This window comes from Rana temporaria, chromosome 3 (genome assembly GCF_905171775.1).
Source record: "Rana temporaria chromosome 3, aRanTem1.1, whole genome shotgun sequence".
Taxonomy (NCBI): Eukaryota; Metazoa; Chordata; class Amphibia; order Anura; family Ranidae; genus Rana; species Rana temporaria.
In genome coordinates this window covers 127,063,247-127,089,485 of record NC_053491.1, presented here as the reverse complement: position 1 = coordinate 127,089,485, position 26,239 = coordinate 127,063,247, and the positions used below count along the sequence as shown (strand labels likewise).

The 26,239-nt window shown below is 40.5% G+C and overlaps 1 protein-coding gene across 1 annotated transcript in view; it reads left to right on the top strand.

The window, feature by feature from the left end:
* CCDC3 (coiled-coil domain containing 3) overlaps window positions 1-11,664 on the top strand; it is a 64,238-nt gene extending 52,574 nt beyond the window's left edge. The window contains exon 3 of the mRNA XM_040343403.1: window positions 10,936-11,664. Within this exon, the coding sequence (XP_040199337.1) occupies window positions 10,936-11,211 (276 nt within the window). The 3' untranslated portion in view covers window positions 11,212-11,664. The remainder of the gene's footprint in view (window positions 1-10,935) is intronic.
* Window positions 11,665-26,239: the final 14,575 nt, after the last annotated feature.

Genomic DNA, 26,239 nt, shown 5'->3' with positions numbered 1-26,239 from the left:
ACATAGTTTTCCTCGCAAAGTTCCTTGTTAGGCTGTCGAGGAACTCGACAAGGCAAGTTTCTCCATTCCCGTATAGGAAAAAGAAGACATGCTCTCTTTTTGGCTCAACGGAATACTCGACAGTTTCCTCGTCGAAAAATGTACACACGACCGGTTCCTCGGCAAAAAAAAAACAGTTTCTTGCTGGTTTTTGCAGAGAAACTCGGTCGTGTGTACGAGGCCTGATTATTGCTAGCAGCAAGAAAAGGGACCCACACTACTGTTGCACTGGACAGAGAAATAATAGATGCTACTCACCCACTTGTGTTGTGGATATTGCAAAACAAATTACACATGTAGAGGTGATTTTACAAGTGGAAAGCCTGAGCTGAAAAATAACAGATTTGATAGAAAGATATTTAAGAAAACTGAAGTATAATTAACATTAAGAAAACTGAAGTGTAAAAAGTAATTACAGGCAATCTCCGGGTTACAAGCAAGATTCTGTAGGTTTGTTCTTAAAGCGGAGTTCCACCCAAAAGTGGAGCTTCCACTTTAAGCACTCCTCGCCCCCTTACATGCCACATTTGGCATGTAATTTTTTTTGGGGGGGGGGGAGTGGGGGATTCAGTAAGAGTGGGACTTCCTGTCCCACTTCCTCCTTCCGCCCAGGGACTGTCTCGTTGACTTCTCTTCTCGCCTTAGGCAGCCCCTCCCTTAAGGCGATCTCCAGGGACACGTGACAGGTCCCAGGAGATCACCTGTCCACTCATAGAGCACAGCGCGACTCGTGCATGCGCAGTGAGTGCCCACCCGTGAAGCCGAAAGCTGTCACGGCCGGGCGGCCGCATCGCTGGACCATGGAGCAGGTGTCTGTTTATTAAAAGTCAGCAGCTAGACTTTTTGTAGCTGCTGACTTTTAATAAACACTAAAAGGCTGGAACTCTGCTTTAGGTTGAATTGGTATGTAAGTTGTGACAGATACATTTTTTAAGTGTTTACTTTTTCTGGATAGCATAGGGAAAGGTTAACACCTCTGTAACGTTTGTTTTGCTGTCTCTTCTCCTGTTCAAAAGATTTCACCTCACTTTCTGTCCCAATGACAATTGGATTTTGAACATTGTGGAAACAAAGATTGGTGATAAAGCTTGAGTGGAGACACCTTTTTCCCATGATAACTCTTATGCCGCGTACACACCATCACTTTATGTGATGAAAAAAATTAAAATGAGCGTGTGTGGGGGAAAACGTTGTTTTATGTCTTGTGAAAAATGAAAAAAAAAAATTGAAGCATGCTTCAATTTTTTGTGTCGTTTTTCAAAACGTTGTTTTTTGTGTCAATTAAAATGATAATGTGTGGGCAAAACGACGTTTAAAACTACGTTTTTAAACCCGCGCATGCTCAGAAGCAAGTTATGAAGCTAGCTTCAATGGAAAAGAGTGCTGAACGTAACCACGCTTTGCTAGAGCATTTTGAAAAAACGATGGTGTGTAGGCAACGTCGTTTTTGAAAATGAAGTTTCAAAAACGTCGTTTTATTTCATGATTTAAAACGTGTTTTTTTTTTCATCACATAAAGTGATGGTGTGTACGCGGCATCACAGGAGTGAATATCCTTTCCCAGGAGTAGATTTCCTCTCACTTCCTGTTGTCTCCCTCCATTTGTAAGTATGAGTCGTATGGAAGTCGGATGTTTCTATTTCGTGAACAGTCTGTAAACCATCACATGTCACATTTTGTGACTTTGCAGTCATATCCTCAGATAAATATGGCTAAGCAGACGTGCCTTGTGTCCACCCCTCCTCCCCTCTGATGCACAAATTTGGCTTTTTTCCAATTTGTTTACATCTTTTTTTCTATTAAAGGTCTGGGGCTGGATTCAGAAAGATCAGCGGATCTTTCTGCTGGCATAATGTATCTCCGATACGTTACACCGCTGTAACTTTGGGCGCAAGTTCTGTATTCAGAAAGAACTTGCGCCCTTAGTTACGGCGGTGTAACGTATGTGTGGCGGCGTAAGCCCACCTAATTCAAATGGGGATGTTGGGGGCGTGTTTTATTAAAATTTTACTTGACCCTGCATTTTTGACGGTTATTTTGAACGGCGCATGCGCCGTACGTAAAATATCCCAGTGTGCATTGCTCTAAAGTACGCCGCAAGGACGTATTGGATTCAACGTGTACGTAAATGACGTACAGCCCTATTTGCGAACGACTTACGCAAACGACGTAAAATTTCAAAACTCGGCGCGGGAACGACGGCCATACTTAACATTAGCTACACCTCATATAGCAGGGGTAACTATACGCCGAAAAAAGCCTAACGTAAACGACGTAAAAAAATGCGCCGGCAGGACATACGTTTCTGAATCGGCGTAAATACCTAATTTGCATATTCCTCGCGTAACTATACGGAAGCGCCACCTAGCGGCCAGCGTGAATATGCAGCCTAAGATACGATGGTGTAAGACACTTACACCAGTCGGATCTTAGGGATATCTATGCGGAACTGATTCTCTGCAATACGCAATCAGAGATACAACGGCGTATCAGGAGATATCTTGTATCTGAATCTGGCCCCTGATGTCTTGTCTTACAGTACATATTTTAGAATCAGAATATTTTAAAGAAATAAATATTATTGCGTGTGTATCCCTTGTCCTCACACAATCATTGTCTTTTCTACTCTGAGTGAGATTGATGGATGTGTGACAAAGACTAGAATCAACATGCAGGTGGGCTGTAAAAATGCCTTTCGTTCAATGAGCTGTTCTCTCCCAGATGTCGGTCTGCATATTTCATAGATTTCGATGTCATCCTAACACAGAGAATCAGTCATTTTTCTGTCCTGTAGTCACATGAAGTTCTGTGCAAATACTTGGAGTCATATGTAGATATGATGTATTCATTGGTGCTATGGGAATGTATGGATTGCATGCTTCACTTGTCCTGTACTAAAGTAATTGATAGGGTGGCTGCAAAGAAGTCACAACTAGTCATTTGTGTTATGGTCTGAGCTTGTAATGTAGACGCAAATCAATGGGAAAAGTAGAAATATGTCATCAATATTTGTTACAGAACAGTTAGTTGTGTCAAAAAAAATTGAGATTGATGATTATACTCTAGTATTCGAAATAAAGAACCAATTATACAGCAGTGCAGTGACATTGTATTTAGTAATCATACTACATTGACACTCTGACACCTTTATGCATGCTCCACTCTGTTTAATACTGATTATATTAAATGACTGTTGTTATAAAGATCCTGCCAGAAAATTAAAGGCAGCATGTACTATATCCAGAGGTTAAACAAAGAAAAAATGGTCATATAAATAGCTCAAGGTCGGACTTTAGAGGCGCAAAGCACAGTGATGAGTATAAAAGGATATATTTTTATAACAATACATGATACAAAAAAAAAAGCGAACGATCAAGGATTAAAAGCATATAATACACACAGATGAACATGTATAGTATGCATGGTAGTTAGCCTCTGTGCGCCAGACACACGTGTGTGAGCACTATGCTTACTCTGTTTTTTTGTATTGTTCGTTTCCTTTGTTTTTGTGTAATGTTCTGACTGTACTACCCGTGCACTGTTTAATTGTATTGCCCTACCGAGCTGCTGGCAAGGATTTCCCAGGCTTTTTGGGGAATATCCCACTCTGTTGGGGAAAACATATAAAAAAGAGGGAGCCACCTTCAGGTAGGGGGCTCAATGTATGGGAAGGGAACAGGGGCTGTGCTAGGGTGTAATTGCTACTTTGCTTGATACCACCTTGGAGGGAAACCTGTCAGATTTACAGTGACATGGACGTATGCTATTAATCTACAGACTAAAAGGACTCTAAAAACGTTCTACAATATTCAAGGTATGGCTACCTCAAAGGGCAGCCCCCCCCCCCCAAGGGCCACATAGGAAGCACTTTGTATTATGAATGGATGTGAAAAAGCTGTAATTGTTTATTCATATTGTAAAAACTTTAGTAAAGAAATGTTGTCCGGGAACGACGGCCAATATCTGCTCGTTCTGGCTAAAAAGTTCCCAATTATACAAGAAAGGGGAATACACCCATAATGTTAGGACGAGAGAACCTGTCATCTGCTGCTATTTATATCAAAAGAATCAGAAGTCCGCCTGTCCTCTGCTGCTCCCTGTGTCGCCATGTCAGCTGAGGGCATCTGCCCATACACGGTGAAACAAACTAGCAGAACATCTGCTCTTTCAGAATATGGTCTTCTTGGTTTAAACTGAAATTGCATATATTAACTAAAAAAATATATAGCTGAAAAAAATTGTTGAAAAAATAGCAATTAGGGCAATTCTACTTTCTTCAATGACTAACAAGAGGTTTAATGTAATACGCCACATGGGCCTCAATGCCCATACGAGCGTATACAAAGGGCACCTTAAAAACATCCTATAAGAAAAAAAAAAATAGGAATAATATCTATGTCAATAAAATAGCCCACTAACAGTAGTGTATGTACTATCACTGTTGATGTAATATATGTCGGAAAAGATTCCGTCCTATATATACCCCCAGTGGTTGACATCGGCATTACACCAGAAATCAAAACCACTGGTGGCCAACTGGGTCTATACACATTTAAAACTTCCTTTCCTAAAGCAAAAAAATGTCACTAACTCGGATCAGGTGATTAAGTAGATCTAAATCTAGAGGACTCCTGGGAAGCAGGGTAATCAATTTCACAGGAGTGAAGAAAAACACTAAGTGTGTAATTTAGGTAACTAATAATGTAACAAGAATAGGGCCACATATGAAAAGGCACTGGCCCCCAATAAGTATGAATGACCAGCAATTCCCCATCTTAAACTTTAAATGTCAGGCCCCATACACACCATAGAATCTATCCGCAGATAAATCCCATCAAATGGGTTTCTGCGGATAGATCCTATGGTGTGTACACTCCGTCGGATATCTATCCGCAGATAAATCTCCTGGATTTCCAGCAGATGGATATTTGCTGACATGCTCAACAAATCCATCTGCTGGAATCCATTCCAACGGATGGATCCGCTCGTCTGTACAGACTCACCGGATCCATCCGTCCAAAGGGATTCCCCGCACGCGTCGTAATGATTTGACGCATGCGTGGAATTCCTTATATGACAGCGTCGCGCCCGTCGCCGCGTCATAATAGCGGCGACGGCGCGACACGTCATCGGCAGAGGATTTCAGCAGGGATTTCAATGCGATGGTGTGTACACGCCATCGCATAGAAATCTGCTGAAATCCTCGAGAGGATTTATCCGCGGATACGGTCCGCTGGACCGTATCTGCGGATAAATCCTCTCGTGTGTATGGGGCCTCAGAAGCCTCAGCAAATCAACTACAGAGGATCTAACCAAGAATGGCAAGACCATCTCTAGAGGGTATTTCCACTAGCATATTGACTGGCAAAAATGCAATGCATACACGATGGAAGATAGTAAAGGGAAGAAATTACAATTAAAAAATTAAAAAAAATGTTTTGAAAAATATGAGAAAATTGATTAATCCACCACTAAGGTTGAAATAACATATGTTATTTCAACCTTAGTGGTGGATTAATCAATTTTCTCATATTTTTCTCATATAACATATGTTATTCAAGAGTTGGCAAAAAGGCAGGACACTGCAGCCGTCGCTCCTGCTCGGAGGGTGTCTAGGCTTCCCTTTTGAACTGATGGGGCCTGGGCCCCCTACAGGAGGGCTGGCTGTACTGCCTTATCAGTGGCCCTGGTTGTACATGTGGAAGACGTGCAGCTTGGCACACAGCCCCGTGACACAACAATCACACCAGAGAGGCAGATAGAATTATGTTTTAATTATTGGAATTTTATATTTACATGCTGTTACTTTGTCTAAGATTCCAGTTTCTTCGTAATCTGCCTTTGCTTTCAGCTATTTAAGTTTTTTTGTGAGCAGAAAAATGACAAGTTTGCAAAACATGTTCACAGCAAATATAGGAAAGTATTCATGGCATCTGAGCGCAATTAGTGAGGAATGTCTGCCAAACCAAGCAAGTGCGTTTAATGTATTTTTCATAGTATTTCAAAGGAAAGCATAACTCTGCAGTACCATCCCTAGAAATACGGGACCACCAAATGTTCATGCAGAGATAGCAGCAACAGAAGAGTTTTTGGTTGTGTTTTGCTACTTGGGTTTTGGTTGTTTTTGTGTAAATTGAATGTTGTACTCATGCATAGATTCTGTCTCTGTTTATGTATATTTTGTTTGCTCTTGTCTGATAGTTGGAACTCATGATGATTATGTTTAGCTATCCAGAAATAAATAGGGAATCGAGGACAGAATACATTCCTAAGGAGAATTTTTAGTGCAACGGTGTTTCTTCTGTACTGTATTTATTACTCAGAGAAGAGCTACATACAGTGCCTGTACTACCCAGATGACTGGGAGCTGCAAACATCTGATGAATGCTCATAAACATTGTGAGAACTGGTGGCATTTGGAACCTGGCTTCAAATTTCAGCACATGCAGAATATGCTATTTTAATCCCATCATAAACACAAACTTTATGAAAAGTGCCAAATCAAATGTCATGTGGTCTGAGAAGTACATATTTAATATGGCTTATTTACAAATTCTAAAGAGTTAATCAGCAGAGCTGTATTACGGCCTCTTGCACACTGCAGCTTGAAAATCTCAGTACAGATTTTTTTTTTCTACTGAGCTAAAATACAGCCCATTTATTGTAATGTGCATATGCACACAGGCGCGTAAACAAGCGCTGTACATTTTCATTCAATTGTTTTAGTCAGTAACGCACACAAAAATGCATAAATAAGTGCAATTTTTCACCCATTGTCCCTTTACATATTATGCAGTTCGAGAACAAGTGTGTGCAAAAATGCGCAAATACATGGAAATGCGCGTAAATACGTTCAAATACATACAAAAACATCTGAAAAAAGTAGATGCTCTAAGGCAGATGTCTCAAACTGGTGGTCCTCCAGCTGTTGCAGAACTACAATTCCCATGAGGCACTGCAAGGCTGAAAATTACATCATGAGTCCCACAGGCAGAGGGCCCCTTTGAGACCCCTGCTCTAAGGCCTCTTGCACATGATCCTGTTTGAGCATCTACTTTTTCAGACTTTTTTTTTGATAAAATAGAAAGGGTTACAGATTTTATTATTGCCTGTGTCTCTATTTGAGAGTGACCATTGTGAAAGGAAATCCAAAATGTAAGAGTTGTCACCAAAACAAGAGGAAAAGGGAAATCGTTCAAAGGAGACAACTGGGGGACAACTCTCTAAAGTCTCATACACAAGATCGGATTTTCATCGGACAAAGCGTAGGACTGGCGTTGGCTGTGAAATTGTCGGCCAACAAACACAAACCTATGTGGTTTTTCAGCTCTTTAGAGCTACCCTTTGGGGATCTTCTGCTAATGTTGTGTTATGGTGAGCATTGCTTCTGAGCATGCTTGTTTGTACTTTGGTGTTTTGTCCGAAGGACTTGTGTACACACCATTGGATAATCCAACAACACACATTTGTTGGCGGACAATTTTAAAGAATGCTATCCCACATTTGTCCACGGAAAATCCGACAACAATTGTCCGATGGAGCATACAAAAGGTCAGATTTTCCGACAACAACCTGACGTCACACATTTTCCGTTGGATTATCCAATCCTGTGTACGAGGCTTTAGAAGGGAATTCCCCTAACTTTGAGAGATTTTCTCTAAGGCCCCATACACACAATAGAATCTATCCGCAGATAAATCCCATCGAATGGGTTTCAGCGGATAGATTCTATGGTGTGTACACTCCGGCGGATATTTATCCGCGGATATTTCCGAATTCCAGCAGATAAATATTTGTCGACATGCACAGAATATCTATCTGCTGGAATCGGATCCCACGGATGGATCCGCTCGTCTGTACAGACTCACCGGATCCATCCGTCCAAAGGGATTCCCCGTACGCGTCGTAATGATTTGACGCATGCGTGGAATTCCTTATATGACAGCGTCGCGCCCGTTGCCGCGTCATAATCGCGGCGACGGCGCGACACGTCATCGCCAGAGGATTTTGGCGCGGATTTCAATGCGATGGTGTGTACACGCCATCGCATAGAAATCTGCTGAAATCCTCGAGAGGATTTATCCGCGGATACGGTCCGCTGGACCGTATCCGCGGATAAATCCTCTCGTGTGTATGGGGCCTAACTTTGTGTTACATCTTTTAAACAGGAAATTAAATTTACTTAATGGTACACAGACAGCTAATTAACCTGGAAGGGATTTTAACCCTTCCCTGCTCTAAATAGCTTTGTTCAAAGAAAACGGGTATAATCTTTTATTTTCTACATTTTTGCTAAGAATACTATAACATTTGGATATGAATGCTACCGCTATATAAATGAGCCCTCTAAGCCTTTAATTTTATATTTTAAGCCAATACTTTATAGACTTTTAGAGATTTGCCAAAATCACCATTTACTCTGAGCCAGTTTATGTACCCAGAGTTTAATCCAACCACACCCAGGAAAGTAGAAATTATACCAGTTGCCAAAAGAATAATGTTATATTAAAAACAAGGTACTTAGCTGCTGCAAAATAACTGATGTCTACTGCCTAGTATACTGACTTTCACAGGAAGTTAATTACTTAATTAATAAACCAGATCCAGTAAACTGCAATATGTTACATTTTTCGTTTTGGGTTTAATACCACTTTAACGAACATTAAAAATATTTACATCAATTTGAGCTCTTCTATCTATAAAATAATTGAAAAAACTATACATTTCCAATAATATGTATATCTAGGTTACATTAGTTACATTTAGATTAGTTCTGGATAGAGTTGGGAATGGTAAGACCATCTGTCAATTTTTTTGCGTTCTGTGTCCCCACTGGAGAGGTTCGCCACTCTATTTGAGGGGAAATCCAAATCTTAAAATCTGTCAAAAGAACAAAAGGAAAATCTAATAGAGGCACATGACTGACAGGAAAACTGCCATGAGAGCTTTAGTTGGGAAACCCGGCCATGTGTATGCTCTCTTTTCCCCTAGGATAACTGCCAGCTTAAAGGAATACTAAAGGTTTGTTTTTTATTAGATCAATTGATTGCTGTAAGCTAGAGCATTTAAATATCACTTACCTTGTTTTTCCTTTTGACCTCCAAAATACAGTAATCCAGGTTTGAAAATGCCATTTCCTGTCTCTCCTCTTCTTGCTTTCCACCAGCATCTGAGCCGTTTTGCATGGTGGAAAGCAGAATGTGCTCACCCCCTCCCTATGACTACAGCCCTGCGTGAAGATTTTCTCTTATCCCTCACAGGCATGGAGGCTAAGCCTAATGGGAACTGTAGTTCCCATTAGGCCGTGATGTAGCAAGAATGAATGCGTACCGCAAACCAGGAAGTCAGTGAGAATAATGATTCAGGAGTGACGGAGGTGAATAAAACAGCTCGATTTCAACAGGTATCAAACTAGTTATAATGCAAAACATTACTTTTTACTTTATCAGCTACTGTCAGACTTTAATTTAAGAGGAAAATATTTTTGCCTTTACAACCCCTTTAAAAACCGCCGGGAATCCACGGAGGGAAAAAGGAGATCTGGTTCTCTTTTTATTCCCGGCAGTTTTCCTGTCGGGAAAATTGCGATGGAGCATACACACGGCCGGGGTTCCCGGCCAAAAGCTCTCATGGCAGTTTTCCCAACAGGAGGCATTAGAAGGGAATTCCCCTCACTTTGGGAAATGTCCTGTAACTTCCTATTGCGTCTCTGGAACAGGAAGTGAAGTAAAAGCTCTCCAATAGTTTATACACTTACCCAGAAACTCTATCTAAAAATAAAAACAGATACACTTTAAGCATAAGCTGATCTTATAAACTAGAGGGAAAAATTCCTTTATTTACAAGAGGTCTATTGGCTTTCTACACTGCCAGGGGTCTATGATGGGAGCTACTTTTCAGCTGCTCAGTTGAAGCTTCACTAGACCTCTTACTTGGTAGGCATGGGACAAATTGTTTTCTTGCCCAACTGTTAAAATGATCCTATCCATGAAACAGGAAATGTATTTAAATCTGATATGAAAATCTTAAAATAAGCCAGTAACCTTAATTTAATATTGCGTAAAAAGCTGTGGCTACCATTGTAATAGTGCTGAACCGACTGAGGAGCAACGTTCATTGCATAACATTATTATTCATCCTACTTAATGTGGTCAGCCAAAAAGTTATTTTAGCATTTTACTAAACCGCCTAACTTTTAACAACATTTAAAAGTAACAGGAAGTAAACAGCTGAATCATGGAGCAGAAAATAATTCATGTTACTCCTTTCTGTTTGAAATTTGGGAGAAGCAGATTGAAGAACTTTCAAGTCAATTCACTTATTCCATTCTGAGATGAACGAACACAAGTGACATAATGTCTCATGTTAACGCCCAGAGAAAAAGCGCAAAACAGTCATTTGGCAGCATACAAATTCTTACGTTTTTCAAAAAGTCAGATTGTTCCTCCACAAATAAATAATTATTTGTATGTGGGCACATATATTTTTTTATTGGCCAATGGTTAAATGAATGACCATGTAATACGAAGGTCGATGGCTTTCGATTCGGACTGAATGTATATTTGAACTGGCTGATTCACTACATCTGATTTTGAACTTGTGCATTAGTAATTGTATTGAACTAAACTCTCATTCTTATGTTTGTGGCAAGCTTTGGGGCAGAGGGGGCATTAAAGGAGATTGGGCTAAAATAGGGTACCCAGTACACCAGGTGCAGTGTGCATACATCCTACTCTAGTAAGAACATGACCGGTTCACTTTATCCATAGGTACTAAACATCCACTAGACAAGTATTCTTTTCTTTTCTCTGACAGTAAATGCCACCATGCTGGTATGTGTAATAAATTAGTTGTCCTTGACATCCTACTGATAGCACAATATTTTTGTGTTGACAGCTGATGTGCTCATCGATCCAGAGTGCGCTGTTTGAGGAAGAAGACAGAGCAAAGAAGCTTCAACAAAAAGTGGCTTCCCTTGAGAAACGCAACAAACAGCTCCGGAATCGAGTAAAGAAGGTCAAGAGCTCTTTACGACAAGCTAAAAAGAATGCCAGAAACATGGAAATGATTAACAGAAAACTGAATGAAAAACTCTCCTCAGTGGCTGGACAGATAACACACATGAATTCTTTTATCCAAAAAAATTCTCATTCATCATACCTCAAAGTATAGTGCTTTATACCAGAGACCTTGATATAAAGTCTGTGCAAAATATACGCAAAATCTGCATTGTAACTCAGATTTCTAGCGCCCTCTGCAATATGTCCTAGGAAACCTTGATGGAATTTAATTGGAAAAAAATGTGTGAATCATGGCTGAGATTTGTGTGAATCCTATGTGAAAACATATATCAATAGACACCCTAGGCATGCTAATCTGTGTAACAGGGTACTTTCCTATTGCTGGAATAAGCATATATATGCCTCTAAAAGTTGTGGGCCTATGCTGACCATACACTTGGCAATTGTTCACAGTTTTGAAGCTTTCTATCAGCTTTCAAGTACAGCTATCTGCAACACACTACTTTAATCATTTATCTATTTGAAGTGGTTGAACATGTGAAATTGCTGTTAAAATCGATCAGAAATACTGCAATGGCATTCCAATGGTTTTGCAATTATTTAGGGCCAGATTCTCAGAAGAGATACGACGGTGTATCTCAGGAAACACCGTTGTATCTCTGTTTTTGGCCCCGGGTATCTATGCGTATGATTCATAGAATCATTTTCGCATAGATACGGCCTAGATCCGACAGGTGTAAGTCACTTACACCGTCGGATCTTAGATGTAATGCGACGCCGGCCGCTAGGTGGCGTTTACGTTCAGTTCTCATTTGACTATGCAAATGAGCCTGATACGCCGATTCCCGAACGAAGTTGCGCCGCGTCGTCGTCGTTTACGTCGCTTCCGTAAGCGTAAGGTTACCCCTGCTATATGAGGGGTAACCTTACGCCAGTCCGCCGTATGCCATGTTAAGTATGGCGTCGGGTCAGCGTCGTCTTTTTCCGTCGGTTACGTCGTTTTACTAAGTCGTTCGTGAATACGACTTTACGTCAATGACGCTCACGTCAGCGTAATTGACGTTTTCCGTCGTGAGCTGGAGCATGCGCACTGGGCCATTTTTCCGCCATTTCAGTTCGATCGGCGCGGGGGCACGCTTAATTTGAATACAAGCCGGGGGCCCCCTTTGAATTATGCGGCCATACCTCGGGCCATTTACACTACGCCGCTGCAAATTACGGAGTAAGTGCTTTGCGAATACGGCACTTGCTCAAGTAATTTGCGGCGGCGTAGTGTAAATGGCTTACACTACGCCAACGCGGGATCTATGGGAATCTGGCCCTTAGATACTTAGGGGCAATTGTTAACTACCTTACGGTGGTGGTGGACACACCTGCGCATCCTTGTTTGTGTGCACTCGTACACCTGTTTGGCTTATGCCCAGTCCTGTGATCAACTGTGATTGGACACACCAGATCACAGCCAAAAGGAACAGAGCCAATGAATTTAGCTTTGTACCATATGAGAGCTGTAACCAATCACAATTGTAAACAGTGTAGCACTGTTTGCATTTGTGAGCCCTCCAATTCTCCTCACAATAGAGGAAGGGAATAACTGAGGATTTAATTAATAAGCCGATTCATTAAATCCCCCAGCTGCAGCAAAGGAAAGAGCAGTCAAAGGTGGGGTATTTAAATGGCCCCTGACCATCTGGATTATTTAGAGGGGGAGAACTAAGTCAAATCAATTTCAGCATGTTTGGCAATTTCACCTTGGTGTGTCTTCTTTCCAAAACGGACTCAAATTTGGGCGTGTTCAAATTTGCTGGCATTTTTGATTGATGTATTATACTAGAAAACAAGAATAAAAACAAAACCCACAATGGGTATTAAACACCACCAGCAGAAAGCTCTGTCTGCCTAAAAAAAAAAATGAGTACAGGGTCGTATGAGCAACTACATGTCAGTCAAACTACCACAGCACTTAAAACTGAAAAAAAAAGGCATGGGCAAAAAGGGGGCGTAACATGTCTGTTTTTAAGTGGTTAAAACATATGACTCTGGAAGGTTCAGTTGGGTTGAATGGTGAATGTCAGATTCACTGCTTTATAAATATTCCTGTTTAAAGTGTATAAAAAACCCAAATACAAAAATGTATTATATAGTAGCTCAACAGTCTTTAGATGTGGTAGCTGCATTAGTATTATTTTCCGCTCTGTTCCCCCCACATTTTCACTCAGTAATCCAATGAATAACCCACTTCCTGTCCTAGGGTGGCTAAGCTAACTTATTCCACTGCATCTGTGGAGGGAGCCATGGTTGTCACTAAGACTGCTCTACTGATTTGGACCAGGGCTGGACTGATACCAATATTTGGCCCTGGACTTCATCCAGACCGGCCCACTTTAAGTTTGCAAAACAAGCAAAAAAACAGTATATAAACTATACATAATTCTGCAAAAAAACATAAGTAGCATAACATAAGGAGTCCTCACTCACCTCTTAATATTTTACTTAATCTCCTCCTTATTTTTCTCATCCTTTTCACATCACTGCATGAAGTGGAGGGCAAGTTGCGCAGCCATTACTTTGACAGGCTGTCACTGAAACCGGCCCACTGAGCCATCGGCCCACCGGGAAACTCCCTGTAGTCCCTATTGCCAGTACATGCCTGATTTGGACTACTAACTCCTTTGCAAGTTGCCACTCTTTATTTCCATGGAATGTGGAGATGTTCACAGAGAGTAGCTGGGAAAACAGATACGAATGTTTGAAATATCAGTTCAGTGCACAGTGAGTTATGGGGGCACTGCAATTCTGTGATGAAAAACTTTTATTTTTCTGTACTTACAGAAAATGTACAAAAAATAAACGAATGTAGCTACCACATTTAAGAACTGGTAAGCTGTAATATATTATGTTTTTGTTTTGTTTTTTTATCCTTTATATCTGTTAACCACTTCCCGACGGCCGTACGACTATATACGGCCGCAGGGTGGTTCTACTTCTCTGGGGCGTCGTCATTTGACGTCCGCCCCTTTCCGCGTTCCCCGCGCGCGCTCCCGAGCGCACAGCGGGGAACTGCTGTGCTGGCCGTGTCCCTTGGACACAGCTAATCACAGATCGCCATGAACGGCCAATCGGAGTGGCCGTTTGCTAGGCGATCTGTGCGGCCAATGAGAGATGATCTCAGCGGTGCTGTCAGGGAGAGAGGAGACCGATCTGTGTCTCTTGTACATAGAGACACAGATCGGTCACCTCCCCCAGTCACCCCCCTTCCCCCACAGTTAGAACACTATATAGGGAATACATTTAACCCCTTCCTCACCCCCTAGTGTTAACCCCTTCAGTGCCAGTCACATTTATACAGTAATTAGTGCATATTTATAGCACTGATTGCAGTATAAATGTGAATGGTGCCAAAAATTTGTCAAAAGTGTCCGATGTGTCCGCCATAATGTCGCAGTCGCAATAAAAATCGCAGATCGCCGCCATTACTAGTAAAAAAAAAATAATAAAAAATAATAATTCTGTCCCTTATTTTGTAGGCGCTATTTTATTTTTTTTACTAAAAATATGTAGAATACGTATCGGCCTAGACTGAGGATAAAAAATAAAATAAAAATTGAGCTATTTATTATAGCAACAAGTAAAAAAAAGTTTTGTTTTTTTTTCAAAATTGTCGCTCTATTTTTGTTTATAGCGCAAAAAATAAAAAACGCAGAGGTGATCAAATACCACTAAAAGAAAGCTCTATTTGTGGGGAAAAAAGGACGTCAATTTTGTTTGGGAGCCACGTCGCACGACCGCGCAATTGTCAGTTAAAGCGACGCAGTGCCGAATCGCAAAAAGTCCTCTGGGCAGGAAGGGGGTTTAAGTGCCCAGTAAGGAAGTGGTTAAAATGTTGTCAAAAGCTGATAGCAAATTTCAAAACTGACAATACATTTTTTGAATTAATTGAGTGAAGTTTAATGCATTCTTCAGTTTTGTTCAGCCTCTGGAGCCAAATGTTTGGCATGGCAGAGATGTGGGTATGTCAATTGTGGATGGGCTTTGGATCACATGGCATTGGTGATCTGATATCTACAAGCAAAATATTGACTCAATAATTGCAAGAAATAAATGACCATCTATTGGGCCATGTGTGGTTTAGCTTTAGCAATAACTATGTCTTCTGGGTGTTCTTATTGCATTTAAAGGCTTCCCAATGTGATGAAAAATCTCTGTAAATCATTTTTTTTTCGGCAGAGATAAAAGCAGAAAACCTCTCACCATTTTTTTTAAAACCTAGATAGAGAAGATAGAGAAGATGGTGGTAGGTCTCATTATTCCACTGAAGTGAGAGACGATAGGTACATGTTTCAATATCACTCATCTCATTGCAATGTCTTGCATACATAACATAGGAGGATGCACCATTCTAGTGCATTATCTTTAGATATCTTTACATTTTTTAAATGTAATGATAGGTAATATACTCACAAACCAACGTGTACATAAAACCTGGTCAGAGTAAAACCAGCTTCAATCCTTCGATACATCACATCACATGAAGGAACAAAGTAAATCCAACTGGCTAATGAATTTTGAAGGACTTGCCCTCTTTCTCAGAGTCAAAGGACCTATTCCTTGCAACAACACTTACATTTCCAAATGGTATGACAAATGTAAGGAAACAGCACCTCCCACTTACCACATGGGCAGGGGCTATCCTATTTGTTCTTATAAGGTACAACCAATAAAAATCTTACTGTAATAAATACATATATATATATATATATATATATATATATATATATATATATATATATATATATACTGTATATTGCATACTGTGTATGCTACCGTGCCAGCTGGTCCGACTGAAGCCAGCCGACTATAGTTCGGCCGACTTATGTTGAAACATGCATGCTGGAAAAACAGCAGCCGACTGGTTTCCAGAGTCCTGATCAAAGTGTTCTTGTGGGGGGCAGTGCTGTCCCCCTGTCAGAACACAAAAGCTCAGTGGGGGACATGAAGCTGTATTATTAATGACCGGAGCCAGCATTTTTTTTTCATTCAACTCGCCAGGTTGAACAGAAAAAAACTGATGGTGTGTACCAGGCTTTAAGCACCAAAAATGCTTGAGCAAAGCATGGTGACGTACAACACGTACAACGGCACTATAAAGGGGAAGTTCCATTCGAATGGCACCACTCTTTGGGCTGATTATGCAAATTTCCTTTCTCATAACTTGCTTCTGAGCATGCACGTTTTTTGTCGTTAAAGCGTACACACGACCGTTTTTCACGACGAGAAAAACCACAACGTGAAAAACGACGAAAAAAAATAGAGCATGTTCTAAATTTTTAATGCCCATTTATCTTGTCGAGAAAAATGCTCTAGAGCCTACACACGATCATTTTTAATGACCAATTACGCATTACAGTCTATTCAGCTGATGATGCTGTGGTGCAATCAAGTTAAACTGTTAGCGCTCGTAGAATGGGGCATATTTGGGACAACCACAATTTGTCCCATTCTACAAGTCACAGCACACCTTTGGACATGTTCAGCACCAACAATTTAATTTGATTGGCACACAGCATCATCAGCCGTATAGACTGTAATGATCAGTATGTGAATAACATAAGCATATGTTTTTGCCCCCCTGAACGTGTAACCTGACCAAGATCTATTTCATTATTGATACCATGCAAGATCTATTTCATTATTGATACCATGCAAATCAATATACAATTGTACATATATATATATATATATATATATATATATATATATATTTATTACAGTAAGATTATTATTGGTTGTACCTTAAGAACAAATAGGTTAGCCCCTGCCCAAGTGAAAGGTGCTTTTTCCTTAATTTTTTTTATACCATTTGGATATTTAAGCACTGTTGGAAGGTATAGGTCCTTTGGCTTCTAAAGAAGAGGGTAAGTCTTTTGATATGCATTAGCCTATTGGACTTACATTGTCCCTCCATTTGATGTGACTTACCGAGTATTTGAATCTGGTTTTACTCTGAAAAACTTTTATGTACATGTTGTTTTGTGAGTATATTACATATCATTACATATATGTGCCCTCTGATTGTTTTATGGTTGCAGTGTGTCCAGACTACTCAGTCTTGAAAGGGCAGCAAAGCATGGCATGTCCATGAAAGCCAGGACAAGAGGATAGAAAAAAAGAGTCTACAACTTCTGGGAACCACTGTCAAGTAGGTTGCTTATTTATTGCATCATTTTGATATCTGCCCGCCTGCAGGTAGAGGATGACTCTGTCTGGACATGGCCATGTTTGGCTGGCATGTGTCCTTTTCCTCTACTGAGATTAACATACAATTTCAGTTGCTCTGAGCATGCAAGTTTTTATCAGTTTGTAAAAAAAAAAAAGGGGGGGAACTAAAGAAATAACAGTGGTTTTAAAAATAATTTCAGTTTTATTACTTCCAGGGCTTCTTTAGCATCAAGATCAATCTCCAGCAAGTTTATATCAACTTGGTTATTGAATGCATTTTGTATTTGGGGGTTTATAGACTGATATCCTATATCTAACCTGGTAACAGTAACCAGAGCAAACAAACCGGATGTCTAGGCAATTAATTTCACCACTAAAGTCACTATGTAGACTTTTTAAAAATTATTTTTTATTCATTTTATAGAAAAGCATTTACATCTACAACCTACTTTCTTGGTATTGCCTTGTAAAGGAGTTGCTGGGCAGCTCCACTATTCTATGATTTCACAGTTATTAAAATTCAGTGTTTATGTTAACAGAGTTGAGTGGTTGATATATTTTCTATAGCATGGCAAAGGTCAACTGTGTTTTTGTAGCAGTGACTTTGATTAATGATCCTTTTTTCATGTAAAATAATTCACAGTGTTTTTCTTCCAAGTAATATGTATATTTAAAATATTTTGAAAATATTTGCACATAATTTGACAATAAACACTATTTAGACAAAATGTTGGTTTGTGTCATATAATTATATTATTTTACGTCTGCCAGCAGACAACTGTATAGTTGTGGAAAAATTAATTGTGATATATTATTTTGCCTTTATGTTTAGATAAGAACCTATTTAAGAAACTAGTTAATTTGAATGTCTTTTGCACCACCTTCAGAATATGGATTTAAAGCAGAATGTCACACAAATATTAAAATATGTTAATTGTTAATTTTAAATGTTTGAAGTACATCAATGTAAGAGATGTAAAGAAGGGACCTGCAAGCTTGTATCTTCAAGTACTTAAAAAAAAAAATCCTGGAAGACTTAAAGTTTGGAGTACTATAATTTGTAAATAATGACTTTGGTAAATGAAATCTCATATGGCCCAAAATCTATGGTCACCTTCCTTTTCCTAATAGGAATAAAGAACTCGCCGCTCCAGGTGAATAAGCTATGCTCGATAGGAACTCTGGTCAAGTCCTACCCCTGGCCCACCTCCGTGGGTATATGGATTGAAGAAGAAATGGCTACACATCAATAGAAATCTAAATGCCGTTTATTGATCACCAAAATCAAAGGACACCAACACACAAGTCTTGTTGACGTGATTCACACAGATTTATAGTAATGATTAAGCACAATTGTACTGTGTGAAACATGTCTACAAGATTTGTGGGTTGTGTCCTTTGATGTCCTTTTGGTGATCAATAAACAGCATTTTGATTTCTATCGATGTGCAGCCATTTCTTCTTCAATCCCTTTTCCTAATATTGATCAATGAAACTGTCCATTTTGGACAATGCCAAATTGGAGGAAACAGGGGCAATGTTCACTTTAGTTCCTCAAGTCGCTTTTTGCATTTTAGAACCTCCCAGGCTCTGATGCTTCACAAAGTGAAGTGAAACAACGTGGGCTTCTTAGACTGTTTGCTTTACATTTCTGCCAGTGGTAGTAAAGCAACTTTAAAGAGATTGTTCAGCATGTTTTCTCCCTTCCCCCCCTATTTTTGGTAAAAATTGTATAGTGTATAGTAGGGTTGCACCGATATCGGCATCGGTATCAGTGGCAATACTAAGCATTTGCACACGTACTTGTGCAAATGCTCCAGTACCTAAGACCGATACTGAATGCGGGGCAATTCCTGACCAAATCACATTTGGTTTCCCACACTGCTCGTGTTTGAACCCAGGCTTGTCATAGTGACTTCAGCCGTGGTTCACACAGGAGCAGTATGGGAAACTGTGTACAATTTGGTCAGGAATCGCACCGCATTCCTGTTCAAATTGCATGAAAGTTTTTGTAGTGCAATTTGAGCTCATTCAATTTGTATGGGCTGAAATTGCACTGCAAAGGAATCTGTAATAGATATTGGCGAGTACTAGAACACAAGTATTGGTACACATGCTTGCTGGTAAAAAAAACAGGTATCAGTGCATCCCTAGTATATAGTATTTATATATATATTCCATATCACCACTTTGGGGTACCAGGTGGTGAACTCAAAAGCTCTAGGACAACCTTGGTTATCTCAAACAACAGCTGCTGTGACATAATGGATACTTCCATAGATCTTGGTTCCTCTCTTGTAGGAAAGTAAGCAAAAAAGAATGAGGACAGCAGTTGGAGTTTTCGAACAAATACGGATATTGCCTGGGTGAAATGATATGATGGTGTCTGTTCAGCCTCAATGTGCCCTTTAGAGTTGTCCAGTAATGGGTGAAACAGATATTGCCATCCCACACCAAGGGCATCAGCATCTGCTGATTAGTGTCCCGGCAAGACAAGTGTATCACAGGGAACAACATTGTCAGATGTGTACCACACTGTTTTAATGTCAATAGATATTATACTGTGATAGCTGCTGCACACTGAATTGACACATAAAAACAATTATAACCTCACATTTGTGGTGGGACTACCACTTACATATGTGTACGGGACCTATGTGCGCTTTCACTTTCACTATGGTGCTTTAAATTCTTTTTTATTTTTATTATATATTTTATTTACCTTTATTTTTTACACAGCCTCTTTAATTTTTTATCACTAGGGATGAACAACATTCTTTGTGATAGCATGGACCAGGTTTGTTTTTTTGGAATTGGCATGATATAATTTTGAACAAAAAAAAAAGAACTTCAGTACAGTTGAACCTCAGATTATGAGCATAATCCGTTCCAGGAGAATGCTCGTAATCCAAAGAACTCGCATATCAAAGCGAGTTTCTCCATTTAAGCCAATGGAAACAAAAATAATTTGTTCCGCATTGACTTCAATGGGATGCAATACCGCATGGGGCCAGAGGTGGGGGGCACCAGAGAGCCTCGGAAACGTCCGGAAAGGCCCGAGCACACATCGGCTGACCTCGGCAAACGTCGGAAAGGCTCGGAAACGGAGTATTTCCGTGTCTTTTCGAGCATTGCCGAACAGCGCTGAACAGCTGCGATCGTCGCTGTTTTTGCTCTGCTCGGCTCCGATGCCCCCGCACCGCAGGACAAATACGGTACTACAGGCCCTATTAGGTTGAATTCTGCTCCTCTTGCGAGTCCACACTCGCAAACCGAGTCAGAATAAAAAAGTTGATTGCAAACCAAACGCTTGTTAACTGTGTTACTCTTAAACCAAGGTTCCACTGTAAAACAAAGCAAAGTACCCCCTTGCGTCAGAGCCTTCCCTTACATCAGGGTCCCTATCAGAGCCAGCCTCACATCATAGTCTGCCTTAGGAGTCTCCCCTTACATTGGGGTCCCCATTAGAGTCCCATTATTATTATTGTTATTATTATACAGGATTTATATAGTACCAACAGTTTGTGCAGCACTTTACAACATGAGGGCAGACAGTACAGTCACAATACAATTTAATATAGTAGGAATCAGAGGGCCCTGCTCGTTTTACAATCTAGGGGTGCCCTTGCATCAGAGTCCCTCATATAAGTGTCCCCACCAGAGCCCCCTTTACATCAGGGTCCTCATCAGAGTTCCCCTCACATCATAGTCTGCCCTAGGAGTCTCTCCCTTACATTAGGGTCTCCATTAGAGGCCACCTTACATCAAAGTCCCTTCTTATATCAGGGTCCCCACAAGAGTTCGCTATACATCAGAGGCTGCCCTAGGAGTCCCTAAGGCATCAGGGTCTCCATCAAACCCCCCTATATATCAGGGTCTCCATTAGAGTACCTGGTTTTCAAGGCTTCCATCAGAGTCCCCCTTGCATCAGGGTCTCTATCAGAGTCTACCTTATAAATCCCCCCTTACATCAGAGTGTCCATCAGAGTCCCTCCTTACATTAGGGTCCATATCAGAGCTCTCCTTACCTCAAGGAATCCATCAGACCCCTTGTTACATCAGAGTCCACTTTAGAAGTTCCCCCTTACATCAGAGTACCCTTCAAAATCACCCCTTACAGTCAGCGTAGCAGCATAGTGGGAGACATTGTAGGTATGGATGAAGGAAGGTATATCCACCTGCTGGGACAAGCAGGGAGTCCTATCAACTAATTGATTAGAAGAATAACTGTGCAGCAGGAGTAACCCGACCCTAGTTATGGCCCAGATGCAACCCTGTAATGTGCTGGATTTGGCCTGTGGGCTGTAGTTTGGGGACCCCTGATAAAGTATCAGCTACACAAGGAGTTCATTGATTTCAGTAAGCCCTAACTCATAAACCTGCATTGTGAGGCAAAAGACAATCATTATATATTACTGGATAGCAAAATTGAATGCTTGAGAGCAAATATTTCTGCATTTGTGTGTATATATATATAAGGCTAGAAACAAAGTTTAAAGATTAAGACACATTGATAAGATTATGTTCATCAAACACAGTATACACCCATAAGCCACAACATTATGACCACCCACCTAATATTGAGTATGACCCCCTTTTGCTAGAACAGCCCTGACCCATTGAGGCATGGACACTAAGGCCCTGTACACATGATCAGTCCAAACTGATGAAAACGGACTGAAGTTCAGTTTCATCAGTCCAAACCGACCGCGTGTGGGCCCCATCAGTCAGTTATCCTTCAGTCCAAAAATTTAGAACTTGCTTTAAAATTGAACTGATGGACTGATAACCGATAGGTCAAAACCGATGGTTAGTACGTAAAAGCATCGGTTCAAAATCGCATTCAGAATCAAGTCGACGCATGCATGGAAGCATTGAACTTCGTTTTTATTAGCACTTTGTTGTGTTTTACGTCACCGCGTTGGACTCGATCGTTTTTTTAACTGATGGTGTGTAGGCACATCAGACCATCAGTCAGCTTCATCGGTTAACCGATGAGAACGGTCCTTCAGTCCATTTTCATCAGTTTGGACTGATCGTGTGTACAGGGCCTTAAGTAACATCTACATGAATGGCAGGACCCAAGGTTTCCCAGCAGAACATTGCCCAAAGCATTACACTGCCTTTGCCAACTTCCCTTCTTATACCGCATCCTGGTGCCATCTCTTCCCCAGGTAAGTGATGCACACACACCCGAGCATCCACATGATGTCATCAGACCAGGGCACTTCTTCCATTGTTCGGTAGTCCAGTTCTGATGTTCATGTGACCATTGTAGAAGCTTTTGGCTGTGGACATGGGTCACCATGGGCTTCACAGCTCCATACACAACAATCTGCGATGCCCATTTTTTTCTGCTTTCACCACATTAACTTCATGGACAACATGTTCACCTAATATATCCCACCAGTTTTCAGATGTCATTGTAACGAGATATTCCCTTTACCTGTCATTGGTCATAATGTTATGGCTAATCGGTGTATACTTAACAGTATATACAGTATGTCATAAAAGTGAGTACACCCCTCACATTTTTGTAAATATTTTATTACAGTATATCTTTTTATGTGACAACACAGAAGAAATTACACTTTGCTACAATGTAAAGTAGTGAGTGTACAGCTTGTATAACAGTGTAAATTTGCTGTCCCCTCAAAATAACTCAACACACAACCATTAATGTCTAAACCACTGGCAACAAAAGTGAGTACACCCCTAAGTGAAAATGTCCAAATTTGGCCCAAAGTGTCAATATTTTGTGTGGCCACCCCTATTTTTCGGCACTGCCTTGATCCTCTTGGGCAGGGAGTTTACCAGAGCTTCACAGGTTACAGGTCACTGGAGTCCTCTTCCACTCTTCCATAACAACATCACAACATGACAACATCACAGAGCTGATGGATGTTGGAGACCTTGTGCTCCTCCACCTTCCATTTGAAGATGTCCCACAGATGCTCAATAGGGTTTCGGTCTGGAGACATGCTTGGCCAGTCCATCACCTTTATCCTCAGCTTCTTTAGCAAGGCAGTGGTTGTCTTAGAGGTGTGTTTAAGGTCATTATCATGTGGGAATATTGCCCTGCGGCCCAGTCTCCAAAGGGGGGGGGGGGTCATGCTCTGCTTCAGTATGTCACAGTACATGTTGGCATTCACAGTTCCCTAAATAGCTCCCCAGTGCCGGCAGCACTCATGCATCCTCAGACCACCATGCTTGACTGTAGGCAAGACACACTTGTCTTTGTACTCCTCACCTGGTTGCCGCCAAACCATCTGATACAAATAAGTTTATCTTGGTCTCAGACCACAGGACATGGTTCCAGTAATCCATATCATTAGTCTGCTTGTTTTCAGCAAACAGTTTGCAGGCTTTCTTGTGCATCATCTTTAGAAGAGGCTTCCTTCTGGGACGACAGCCATGCAGACCAATTTGATGCAGTGTGTGGCGTATGGTCTGAGCACTGACAGGCTGACCTCCCACCCCTCCAACCTCTGCAGCAATGCTGGCAGCACTCATACGTCTATTTCCCAAAAACAACCCCAACAACGTGCACTCAACTTCTTTGGTCTGTTTTGAGTGGAACCTGTCCTGTTAAACCACTGTATGGTCTTAGCCACCGTGCTGCAGCTCAGTTTCAGGGTCTTGGCAATCTTCTAATAGCCTAGGACATCTTTATGTAGAGCAACAATTTTTTTTTCAGATCCTTAGAGAGTTCTTTGCAATGAGGTGCCATGTTGAAATTCCAATGACCAGTATGAAAGAATGAGAGCGATAACACCAAATTTAACACACCTTTTTGATCTTGCCATAAATACACACACTTCCCGTGAGATAAAACTGGAAGCAAAATCAATCTTATCTTTCCCATATAAACTATTAACCTCATTACCCCACATATAATGAAGATGAACAGAGTTAGACATGCACAAACAAATGCAGGGCAGATGTTTGACCCAAGTGCTGCTCTTCCATCTACCAGTCTCAGTGCAGCTGAATACAAAGAGACTGAAATCAAGTCAAATTTAGATGTGTATACTACTTCCTTTTATATATTAAAAACATTAGTGCATTCATTTTTTACATTTGGAATGCAGCTTTAAAATGGCCATATATTCCCCTTGAATATTTATTCCTGGAATTCATCCAAATGTGTAAATTCTGTGCCTAAAATTATTCCTGATTTGCAACTAAAGTAAAATAGCCAACACGACTTTTTTATTTGTGTAAATGGCTTTTATCTGGGTAACTGCCAATTCTCCAATCCAAAGAGCCTTTCTGCGATAACTAGGCAGTCATGCTTGACTGCCTGGGGGATGTCTTTGTTAGTGTCAAAATCTATCAATGTTACCTGGTAACATCTGGTGCATGAACAGTCCCAGTAGAGGAAGCATTTGATAATAGCCTTCAAATTCAGGAACTAGTTTGTGAAGCTTTACCTGGTAACATATGTTGGTAATCTCAATAGTAGGAGTAAGTGTAACTGCAAAGACTTGGGGCATGGTAGACCAGTCAGGCAGAAGGAATCAAGTCTTCAGAATTGATACAATTTGATGAAAGGTAGGATGCAACATGCAGGTTTGCTTCACTGTAAACAACAAGTGTAGTAAAAGCTGGAATAAAACAACCAGATCCGAGTAAAAGGTGGAGAAGTTTAGCACTGAGTTGGACACACCGGTAGTTGCATGGCAGACATAGTTGCCAGAAAAAGTACCAGAACAGAAGACAAAGATGTATTTTTTTTCTACTCAACAGTTAAACCCTAAACCGTACCCATTATACAGGTTTATTTAAGCCTACACTTCTCCCTACAATTGGTTCACTTATTGCTTAATGCCTCTGGTTTCTTGAAAAATCAACATGCAAAGCTTCTTCTTGGATAGCTATATTTGGAGATATGGGGGTTGTTCACTTTGCAAGTGAATTTTCACTTTGCAAGAGAATTGTTCATTAGCTTAACCTGCCTGGCGGTGTTCCCGAGACTGACTCGGGGTTAGATTTTCCTGCTACGATCGGTAACCCCGAGTCAGACTCGGGCTTGCCTCGCTAGATCCACAGGCACTTTTTACTTACCTTGTCCCTGGATCCAGCGATGTCACATAGTGCCTCCGTGTGACGCCGATCTCCGTTCCCTGCGACGATACGACGCACGGGGACGGAGAACTGCTCCAAATTCAAAAACGTAAACAAACACCTTACATACAGTATACTGTAATCTTATAGATTACAGTACTGTATGTAAAAAAAACACACACCCCCTGTCCCTAGTGGTCTGTCCTGTGTCATGCATGTCATTTTATATAATAAAAACTTTTCTTTCTCCCTGCAAACTGTAGATTGTCCATAGCAACCAAAAGTGTCCCTTTATGTCAAAAATAGTTTTAGATCAGCTAAAAAACAGCGATAATAAATTATAATCACTTGCAGAATTGTACGATAGCGATTTGTGTGGAAATTCGTCATAAAAAAAAATAAATAATGACAGCAACAATTCTGCAACTGAGCAAATTTCAGTGATTTTAATTTGATTACATTATTGAATAATTTTTATTATAATTATATTATTATTTGTTATAATTATTTATAATTATTTATTATATTATAATTTATAATTTTGTTTTTAAAAAAATGTCATACCCGGGATGCCTATTAGAATCTTGTTTGGTCAGATTTAAGTGAGTTATTTCTAAAAATTACAGACCTACAATATAAAACGCCAAATTTCCTTGCAAATAATGGTACCGCTTTCAGCATGTTTTTTCTGAAAGAATCATACCGCCAGGGAGGTTAATGGTTGTGGTGAAAGTTAACTTTGCGGGGGATACCCAATCATGTGCAAGGAAAATAAAAACAGTATTTTTGGTTGCACATGATTGGATAATGGAAATCAGCAGAGCCTCATCTCATTCACTAAGCTAGGGGGGAAATTCCCTTACAAAGGTAACAGCCTACTTCCCTTTAGTAAA